At 25.8% G+C, this 11654-nt stretch overlaps 1 protein-coding gene and 1 long non-coding RNA gene across 6 annotated transcripts in view; both read left to right on the plus strand.

Annotated features, from left to right (window-relative positions):
* The first annotated feature begins 2044 nt into the window (after window positions 1-2044).
* LOC126894697 (uncharacterized) lies at window positions 2045-7391 on the plus strand. The gene is made up of 3 exons (XR_007701487.1): window positions 2045-2247; window positions 6204-6956; window positions 7024-7391. It is a non-coding gene; the product is annotated as an uncharacterized LOC126894697 (long non-coding RNA).
* Window positions 7392-7752: 361 nt separating this feature from the next.
* LOC126894688 (uncharacterized) overlaps window positions 7753-11654 on the plus strand; it is a 12567-nt gene continuing 8665 nt past the window's right edge. For 3 of the 5 annotated variants that reach the window (XR_007701478.1, XR_007701477.1, XR_007701476.1), the window contains exons 1-2: window positions 7754-9310; window positions 9381-9474. Coding sequence is in view for 2 of the 5 variants with exons in the window: in XM_050665880.1 (XP_050521837.1) it covers window positions 7861-9310; window positions 9381-9415 (1485 nt within the window). In the remaining 3 variants the exon portion in view is untranslated. Of the gene's footprint in view, window positions 9311-9380; window positions 9664-11654 lie in introns of those variants that run through there. The other 2 variants (XM_050665881.1, XM_050665880.1) reach the window with 2 other exon arrangements.

Consider the following 11654-nt stretch of genomic DNA (forward strand, 5'->3'; position numbering starts at 1 on the left):
GAAAGATGCATATAAATACTACTCCTCATGAAAAAATTGTACTGATCCATACATTTTTCAAAAAGTTATAGCATAATAAAGTTAAAAATGTAAAATACATAATCGAAAATTTTCATACAAAAATAGCATTCGGTAGCCATTTTCACCGTGAAGATAAAATAAAGTCCGAAATTTTTTTTTTTCATGATAAAGTATATTACATTAGCTTTAATTTAAGATATATATAAAAGTGTCAGACCTTCCGGAACATTTTCAAAATTTAAGTTGAAAAAATTAATTTTTTGTGAAAAAGTTGTCATTTTAAATCCCCCCTTGTGGGCAGGTTAAGGGTTAAATTTATGAAAAAAATATACCAAACGAAAGGTAATGATATTACACATTTATATAAAAAAGAATTATATTGATATGTTCATTTTTGAAAAAGTTATGGCACTTTTAAGTAAAAAAAATTAAAAAAATTTCGAAAATTAGCGATTTTTAAATTTGTACCAATACCTTCTCAGATTCGCATCGAAGCTAAAAACATATACCTGAATTTTAATCACTTTTTAACTCATTATTTAAAATATTGCTTGATAAAATATTATCAGTGTGACAATATGAAATTTGCCATTATATTCAAATATTTACCGTTTTTCACTAATTCTAATACTATTTGAGGCTTGTTTTATCATTTTTTGAAATTTTTTATCATAATTTTTACCTTAAATTACTAAAAATAAATTTAGTTATGACTATAGTTATACCCAACTACAGTGGCTAATAATTTAAGTAAATTAAATTTAAAATTAAACTTAGGTTAAAAATCTTATTTAATAATACTGCAATTTGTTAGTTTTCATGAATTATTTAATGATAATTTAACTTATAATAGTATAATTCTAAAATTTCTATCAAATTTAATATGAATATAATACTGTGAATATTTATATAATAATATAATTTATATTATTATTATTATTAATTAGATACAGAATATGTATTGCAAAATGGTTTTCGTGTCATTGTTACCATTTTTTTTTTTTTTTTTGTAACCATATAAAAATTATTTTATTATTTGAACATAATATACAATTTTCTTTGAAGTATTATACTTTATATTTTTAATCTAACTGTTGTTTAAATATTAAATTAATCTTTGTAGTAATAGATAGAGTAGGGAAATAAAATTTATTTTGAGAAAAATAACTTATTAATAACACTGAAATATTTTTTATGAATTATAATGGAGTATTCAATAAAGTAATTTTTCAATTATTTTGTTCATTTTTCATTTAATATGTTAAATTTTCCTCTTGTGCAACTTTTAATCATTTAAAAATCGTATCCATTTCTTTTTACTACTTAATAATTAAACAAAATATTGTCGAACATCTATCATCTAAATTGATTAGTTTTAAACATTATACAATGAAAAGTGTTGATTAAGTTTCTAGATGAGAACAATAAAATTAAACATTAAACATTTACAAACTAATATCCTTTTTGATTTAAATGACTGTAGTAATATTTAAATTTTTTCTAATGTAGACAACAATTATTTAAAAAAATAATAATAAAACAACAGTCAAGTCATTATCAAAAACTCATTATTATTATTTAAGAAAAGTACAAAAAAGAAGTATAATATAGTATGTCTAAAACATATTTAATTTTATCTGTTACTTATAAAAACATAACGCAACTATTTCTTTAATGATTAAGAACACTTTGAAATTACATCCATCAGCTACATGAATTGTAGCTGTAATATTTATGATGAGTATAAAATAGATATAATAGATAAACTCATTACATTTTAATAGTTTATATATATTTGCTTTAGTAGTCTTCTAGATGAGAAGGTTATCTCAGCATGACTATTGCGAAACGTGTGGATAAACCATTGCTGTAGAGAGAATGATTACTCCAATTACTCAGTTGATATTTTGCTGATACATTCTCAAGTTATCAATTCAAAAACATTGTTCCCATATTAAAATAATATGTTTACTAAACATTTATTGTTTAAATTTAAACATGGAGAGGGGCTGTATAATTAAATCGTAAATTATCACACACTGTAACTGGTTCAATACTAAATCATGTTTTTGGGTGAAGTATCAGTTGCATTAATTATATTATCACACCTTACTTTAAAAGAGACTTAAATAAAGAATAAGAATTGTTGAAACGAGCCAGTGATGGTACAAATATAAGTTTTAAAAAAAACAGTACAGTCGGCAAGTTATATATACAGTGTGTTCAGTAAGTAACAATTTACCTGTTTCCTAACTTACTAAACAACCTGTATATATCAATATACCATTTTTTACGGTTGCATAATTTTGAAATATTTTTCTAAATTTTTATATTTAGGGGATTTTTTTTTTAATTTGTGATATTAATAAGTTCAAATCGATTAAACTTGAATGATTTTGGCGCATAGCCCAATAATATCAATCTAGTGAGAGCTAAAAATGTTCAAGAACTGACATAAAATGGTTACACATTGGGGTCGTGGCATAGTTAGGACAAATATAAATAATATCTGATAACGTGATGTGCGCTTGAGGGAGATATAGTGAGCCAAAAGTAAGGTTTTAATTATGATATAACAAGATAAATAAAATTAGGTGTGTTGATTAATTAATTTGAATTTTTGAGCACTTGAATAAATTTAATCATCTTACTTTCGGTTACTATAATTCAGTTTGTTTAATATTATTGGGGTCGTGGAGTCCGAGGGTTTAGAGAATGACAATACAATCAGATAAAAGGGTTATGATGAGTATTGAAATTTAATGAATGTATCAAATTTATAAAATTTGGTAAATCATTTGATAAGTCTTACGTTTCAAAGGCACGAGATTAGGTCGGCAAACCATGAAGCGTAATAAAAAAATGCGTAGGTACGATCTTTGGTCAAGCACTTCGAACGCATTTAATAATTCTCCTGACAAACCAGTTAATAAATTTAATATGAGAAAGATAAGTTAATTATTATTGTTTTTTCATTCTCTTCTCGGATTAAATAATTCCAAATTATTGGAATTATAATGTATCACCTACTTTATAATATTTTTTGCGGAATTGAAATGAACAAGACTGACAAGTTTTCTTTTGAATATTTGAGACTGGTGGTCAATTGCTCTATTTGATTCTTGACTTGAAAAATGGAATGAGTGAGTGTAATGTATAGCTTTTTACGGCTTTTTATATGATATCTATGATCTATATATGTCACCAAAATGTAAGAATTGACCACCAGGGCTCTCATCTTTATTGAAACGAAAATTATAAGCAGGGATAATATGTTACATTGGTTATGGTACATTTGATTTTTCTTAGGGATACTGTTATTTAATACATTGTCTTTGTAGATTAATTTACAGTGTTTACATTTATGATACAGATATTAATCTTAAACTGAACAAGTACATATATTGTATTAATTACATCAGTGATTATGCTATGATATCAATTTAAGATAATTATTTTATTTTGTGATAAACATTGCGAATAATATTAAATTTGAGCGATGAACGTTATCACAACAGAGACACGGTACCGGGTCAAATTTAAACACACATCAGTAGACGAAGTAATAAGTAAATCTAACATGAAATAATTATGAATATCATAAAATTATAGAATAGTATATGTTATAACTATACGGAATATGTCAATTGTATCATTTATTTATACACCAAGAGATTCATCAAAATGATTTCTATTGAAATTATTTTTTTCGATATTAATACAAATAAAGTATATTTGATTGGCTTTAACGAAATTTTGAGATTTTTTTTTATAAATTTACTGTTCATTGTAATTATATAAGTTCTTGGCCAAATATCAATTTAAGCAATACGATTTTTTAAATTCTCATAACATTTTTAGCTTCGATGCGAAGCTGAGAAGGTATTGGTTTTACTAAGATGTGTTTTTTTTTGTGTCTGTTATCTTCACGGTGAAAATGGCTACTGAATGCTATTTTTGTGTGAAAATTTTCGATTTTGTATTTTACATTTTAACTTTATTATGCTATAACTTTTTGAAAAATGTATGGATCATTACAATTTTTTTATGAGAAGTAGTATTTATATAGATCTTTCATTCAACATACTTTTTTTTTAAATCGGACCATTTCCCTTAATACAGGGGGGATTCAAAACATAAAAATGCATATGGAAAGTAGAACTTTTTTAACTTAATTTTTTAAAGTGTTCCGGAAAGTCTGACACTTTTATATATATCTTAAATTAAAGCTAATGTAATATACTTTTTAATGGTAAAAAAAAATTTCGGACTTTTATTTATCTTCATGGTGAAAACAGACATTAAACTTAATAAAAAAAATACGATTTTTGTAAAAAAATTCTTTTAGCTTCGATGCGAAGCTGAGAAGGTATTGGTTTTACTAAGATGTGTTTATTTTTTTTTTTGTGTCTGTTACCACTTTTTCTCAGCTCTCACCGAATCGATTTCTTTCAACGATACGTCAAAAGATCACAAATTGTATCTATTCGAAGACATTACCCTTCAAAATTGAAAAAATTTCCCTCGTTTCCCGTAAATGGGGGAAACCTTCAAAAAAATTACAAATTTAAAAATCGCTAATTTTCGAAATTTTTTTTACTTTAAAGTGCCATAACTTTTTTAAAAATGAACATATCAATATAATTCTTTTTTAAATAGATGCATGATATCATTACCTTTCATTTGGTATATTTTTTTCATAAATTTAACCCTTAACCTGCCCACAAGGGGGGATTTAAAATGACAACTTTTTCACAAAAAATTAATTTTTTCAACTTAAATTTTGAAAATGTTCCGGAAGGTCTGACACTTTTATATATATCTTAAATTAAAGCTAATGTAATATACTTTATCATGAAAAAAAAAAATTTCGGACTTTATTTTATCTTCACGTTGAAAATGGCTACCGAATGCTATTTTTGTGTAAAAATTTTCGATTTTGTATTTTACATTTTTAACTTTATTATGCTATAACTTTTTGAAAAGTGTATTGATCAATATAATTTTTTTATGAGAAATAATATTTTTTAATAATCCCTTTTTCATTCGACATTCTTTATCTTAATCAGGATATTAATAAGGAACTAGCAGTTTATGAAGCTTTTGGAATAATCCACCATTTTTTTAAAATTAAACACAATCTACTGATTTGCATCGAAGCGTTTCTTATGATAGTGATTTTAATCACTGTCAGATTAAATCTATACTGGAACCTACTATGCAACGTCACCACTGTGCCGCGATCCCCCTGTGCTGGGTTTTTTATTTATGATATCAATTTTAAATTTGTAAGTTGAGCTGAAAAATGTTCAAAAATTCACCATTATCAGTTGAACCGAAATGTTACATGGATTATTTTTAATATATAAAAAATATATTCGCAGACGTTCCGGAACATATCCAAAAATTATGTTAAAAATATATAATTTTCACATGGATGGATGGTCTGTTTAAAACCCTTCCTGTGCTTTGTTTTTTTTGGATTGTCATATAAGCATACTCAATGAAAGAATATTTTATTTAGGATACTATATTAAAATTTAATTAGGAAACCATATAATAAAATTAATTTTCTATGAATAAGCAATTCTTTCTCACAAGGGAAGACTACAGTAACCGAGTATTTGATATTCATTGAAATTGTTCAATCTAAATATGATAAAAATCAAACGAATTATGAATTTTTAACTTTACTGAATAGAATTATGAGGAAAGTGCAAAAAATGCATTGTAACGGGCAGAATACAAACCTAGTACCCTAAGCATGAAAAATATTATCGTTATAGATGCGGTGATCGTATATTGTATTTGTCGGTAGATAAAAAGAACAATTTAATCTAGTTTAAAATTTCAAAATCGTTTTTCTGGACTTGGTAGAAGAAAAAAAAATCAAAATATTCTTAACTTATTCAATGTAAGTTAAATTTATAAAAATTAACTTTCAATGCTATAGTTATCTCTTGTATGGTATTTAAAAAAAAAAAATTGCCCAATTGTAGGGTTGAAAAAAAAATATGCTCCAAAACAATTTCATATTGAAATTATTGGGAGAGGGATGTCCAATCTTTTTTACATGACACTTTTTTAAAATATTTTTAAAGTTTAAATAAACAGATTGTTCTAGAAGTCCCAGGACTGGCGTATTAATGGTGACTGTAATAACTCATCCTTATCATTTTTAGATAGTACCAACCTTTAAAAGAAACGTGTCAACATTTCATGAAATTTCAACAGCGTATTCCTAAGTTACAGTCATTGAAGTGAATCTACTTTCGTTAAACAATGGATAAAAATGAATTTTGAACGTTGATTAAAAACTGCTATTGATGGAAAAAAACTGTGAAAACCCAGAAATGGCTTGAAAAGTGTTATAAAAATTTTGCCCCGTCGAAAACAAAACAAATATTTATCGCTGGCTTTCTGAATTTCAATGCCATTGTATAGACACAAATGACATTGAACGCTCAGGATTCCCAAGTGAAGCAGTTACGCCAGAAAACATGAAAAAAAATCCATAAAATCGCATTGAAAAATCGTAAAGTGAAAATGCGTGAGATGGGTGACATTGAACAGATCTTAATTGAACGTGTGCATCATATTTTACAAGAACATTTAGGTATGAGAAAGCTATCCTTGAAAAGGGTGCCATGTTTGCTAACAGTAGATCAAAAACAACAACGTGTTGATGATTTACAGAGCTTTTTGGAGATATTTAACAAGAATAAGATGACATTTTTGCGTTGATATGTGACAATGGATGAAACGTGGATCCAGAACTACACTCCCTAATCAAAACAACAGGTAGCTGAGTGAACTGGATCTGGTGAAAGAACTCCGAAGAGGCCACAAACGCAGCAATCATCAGGCAAGTTTATGGCCTCGGTATTTTGAGATGCGCATGGAATTATATTCATTGATTATCTTAAACATCAATAGTGAGTACTATATTGCATATACATTATATATATATATATATATATATACTAACTGCTTATGGCGAAGAAAAAGATCCTGTTTTATCAAGACAATACATCGTGTCACAAATCATTAAAAACGATGAAAAAATGCATGATTTGGGATTTGGATTGCTGTCACACCCACTGTAAAGTCCAGATATAGCCTCCAGCAACTACTACCTTTTTGCGAGTCTCAAGCGGATGCTCCAGGGAAAAAGATTCAGTTTGAATTTAGAAGTTTGTCCAAAACTGAGACGTATTTTAAGGGTAAAGATAAATTTTTTTATTTGAAATGCAATTAGATACGAATTGGATCGTTTGAAGTATTATTCAAAATCGGTTTTGTGAGAACTAAAAATAAAAGGTAATAGACACAAAGAAAGCAAAACATATCATAGTAAAATTCTCAGCTACGCAACGAAGCTAAAATTATTTTAAATCTTTATTCATAATATTTATAATATTTAAGTTATTTATTTAGAAAACTTAAAATATAGGTGAATTTTTAAAGTATTGTCTTCTCATTAATTAACTCAAAATTTAGCGATATGTGGCTTTTCTCTGGCAACTAAAATATTAAATTTTGCGATATTTTAAATTATTCCTTTCAAAAACACTTAAATCTAAATTTAACAATTAAATAAAATTATTCTCATTTAGATAACAGCTAAACAATTAAAAACTTGAATATTTAGACTATTTGTACAACTAAATAAATGAAATAATTTTCGTTGAAGACATCACTAAAAATATGTATAGTACTCTTTGAAAAACAACACTTAAATTACTAATATATTTATTCTGCATAAAAATTTATAAATTCTTATAACGTAATTTTTTCTTTCTAACGCAATTCTAGAATTTAGTACATAGATTACTAATTATGTTTATCAATCTAATGCATATAAACATACTTTTTCTTCCTGTTGTTTTCGCCATACAATATGCCAATTATTTTAAAGTAAATTCACGTGATTTTAAATCATTGCCTTTGAAGAATGTTGTGCATGACATTTGGTACACTACCCACTACATGAATGAAGTTCGTCTAAATAATGAAAAGATTATGTATAATAGAGATAACCAGACTTATACTAATACACTCGAAATTATCTTAAGAAAAATTATGTTGTTATTGTATACAGACATGCAAATATTTTTCATCAGTGAAATAGACAAAATCATTAAAAGTAAAAGTGACCAAATGATTAATTTAAAAAAAAACAGTATTTTAAAGCATATTGATGCAATTTTTCCGGGTTGTTATTGCATTCCTTATATTCTTGATTATTTGTACAATAAAGATGTTGACTTTGAAGATTTACTTGGTTTATTTTATGCACTTTGTATTGTTCCACGCAATTATGTTGAATATTATTTTGATTCATTAGATTATGAATCTACAAGAACCAATAACCTATACACAAACCTTAGAAAATTTTTGTTGAACAAGTTTGGCAAGTCGTTTGTTTATGAAAAATATTCACTGAAAGAAATTGATAGTGCTCGGGGTAAATTTAATAATTGGAATTTATTTTTGGAAGAAGTAAGTCAAAAATTAAAAAAGTTTAAATCTAGTACTTGGATAGTTCCAGAAAGGTTAACTTTTAGTTTTCTTATGCGAAATAATATAATGGAATACAACAAACACATTCAATTGTTATTGAAAAGTCCTGTAGAAGTCAATGATATTTATAAGACATCATCAGTTGGCAAACGAGGGTTACAGGAATTATATCGTAATATAGCTAGATTTGATGTGAACCCAAACACATTACTAACATTTTATAACATAGTTTTAAAGAAAATGAATGAAATTTTTGATTTGTTCTTATATCGCCATTTATTGATTTTTTATATAGATATCCAATCAGTTAATTCAACCAATAAAACTTCTTTTATTGCAACTATGAAGGGAATTATGAGCTATTGTAACTGGAAAGCGATTTTTGATAGGTTTCGAGATTTACTATTAAATTTGAAACATACATTTACTAGAACATTCAATCAGAGTAAATTGGAACAATGTATATTAAGTAATATTTTATTGGACAACCATTGCAGTCTAACTAAAATTAAATTCCAAAACGCAACAAGCATAACAAATGTTTTATCAACTTTGCTTTATGTATTTCCATCAAACTTAAGCCCCGAACTAATCACAAACAAAAACATATTGTTGCATAACTTCACTATTGATTTGAAAAGAACAGAAAAATTAATGAAGCAAAATTATGCTGATGCAACAAATTATGTTAATGAATTGATTTCATTATGTTCAAAAAATATAAACATTCAATATGCAGTACCATTCCTGAAAAAATGTATAGAAAGTAAAAATATTAATGGATATATGCATTATTCCCATTATTATTAAAATTTCTCTTTACATTGTTTTTTTAGATTTTAAATTAAGATTTGAATCAACCTGTTTTTGACATTATGTAATACATAAAAATATGTAAATGATTTAATTCATCATGTTTAATGCATTTAAGTAAGTATTATCTTTTTTAAATGTTTGTACTTAACAATAGAACGATTAATTAATTATAAAATAAACTCTAATTGAAAATTTAATTTAATGGAAATTGAGAAATAATAAATATCAAACATGATAAAGTTTATAATCACTTAAGCTTTCATTAAAAAAAATTTAAATAATAAACATTTGTATTAGATATAGATTAAAATACATTGAATTCTGAAGCAAGAGAATATAATTTATTAAATAAAGGATTATATGATTTAAAAATAAATATAAAGAATTTACAATTCGTTTTAGTTTTTCTTTTTAGCTTCGATGCGAAGCTGAGAAGGTATTAATTTGACTATGATGTCAATAAATTATGTCATAAATTATGATAAATTATCATTAATTGTTCGTTAAAAACTTCAATTTTAAACTTAAAAAATTAAATATCCCAGTATAAAGATTAAAAAAAAAAAATCTGACTATCTTCATTATAAAATTTAATTTTAAAAAAACCCAGCACAGGGGGATCACGGCACAGTGGTGACGTGGCATAGTTGGATCAAGTATTATGATATCTGACAGTGATTAAAATCACTATCAATAAAAACGCTTCGATGCAAATCTTTGGATAGTGTTTAATTTTAAAAAATTGGTGGATTATACCAAAAGCAACATGATCTGCTAGTTCGTTATTAATATCCTGATTCAGATAAAGTATGTCGAATGAAAAAGGGATTATTAAAAAATATTATTTCTCTTATTTATTTCTCGTATTTTTTTACAAAAATCGTATTTTTTTTATAAACTTTGATGTCTGTTTTCACCATGAAGATAAAATAAAGTCCGAAATTTTTTTTTTTCATAATAAAGTTTATTACATTAGCTTTAATTTAAGATATATATAAAAGTGTCAGACTTTCCGGAACACTTTCAAAATTTAAGTTGAAAAAGTTAATTTTTTGTGAAAAAGTTGTCATTTTGAATACCCCCTGTGGGCAAGTAAAGGGTCAGATTCATAAATAAATATACCAAATGAAAGATAAAAACATCATGCATCAAAAAAAAAAATTATATTGATATGTTCATTTTTGAAAAAGTTACGGCAGATTTTAGTAAAAAAAATTGAAAAAATTTCGAAAATTAGCGATTTTTAAATTTGTAATTTTTTTGGAGGTTTCCCCCATTTACGGGGAACGAGGGAATTTTTTTCAATTTTTAAGGGTAATGTCTTCGACTAGATACGATTTGTGATCTTTTGACGTATCGTTGAAAGAAATCGGTTCGGTGAAAGCTGAGAAAAAGTGGTAACAGACACAAAAAAAAAAAATAAACACATCTTAGTAAAACCAATACCTTCTCAGCTTCGCATCGAAGCTAAAACATCCTCTTAAAGAAAATAACGTAACTATATTGATTAGGATTTATAAACTTTAAATATTAGACAATAAACTATAACATTGAAATCAAAAATCTAAATTTTATGAGCAGCTATAGTTTTTAACTAGGCGTCGATATAATAATAAATTTAAATTACTGAGTTAGTTATACATATTTTAGCTTCGATGCGAAGCTGAGAAGGTATTGGTTTTACTATGATGTGTTTTTTTTTTTATTTTTTATTTTTTTTTTTTATGTCTGTTACCACTTTTTCTCAGCTCTCACTGGACCGATTTCTTTCAAAAATACGTCAAAAGATCACAAATCGTATCTAGTCGAAGANTTCTTTCAAAAATACGTCAAAAGATCACAAATCGTATCTAGTTGAAGACATTACCCTTAAAAATTGAAAAAAATTCCCTTGTTCCCCGCAAATGGGGGAAATATCCAAAAAAATTACAAATTTAAAAATCGNTGTTCCCCGCAAATGGGGGAAATATCCAAAAAAATTATAAATTTAAAAATCACTAATTTTCGAAATTTTTTCACTTTTTTTTCTTAAAACTTCCATAACTTTTTGAAATATCAACAAATAAACATAATTTTTTTTTATACTAAAACGTTAGATATCTACTTTTTATTTGATATCATTTTTTTGAAAATCTATCACGTGACCTGCTCATTAGGGGGGATTTAAAATAGCAACTTTTTTACCAAAATTAACTTTTTCAACTTAATTTTTGAAAATGTTCCAGAAATACTGCGTCCTTCAAACATATATCAAATTAAAGCTTATTTTATGTACTATAAAATGAAAAAAAAAA

Source organism: Daktulosphaira vitifoliae, unplaced genomic scaffold, assembly GCF_025091365.1.
Source record: "Daktulosphaira vitifoliae isolate Bord-2020 unplaced genomic scaffold, ASM2509136v1 Scaffold_1, whole genome shotgun sequence".
Lineage (NCBI taxonomy): Eukaryota > Metazoa > Arthropoda > Insecta > Hemiptera > Phylloxeridae > Daktulosphaira > Daktulosphaira vitifoliae.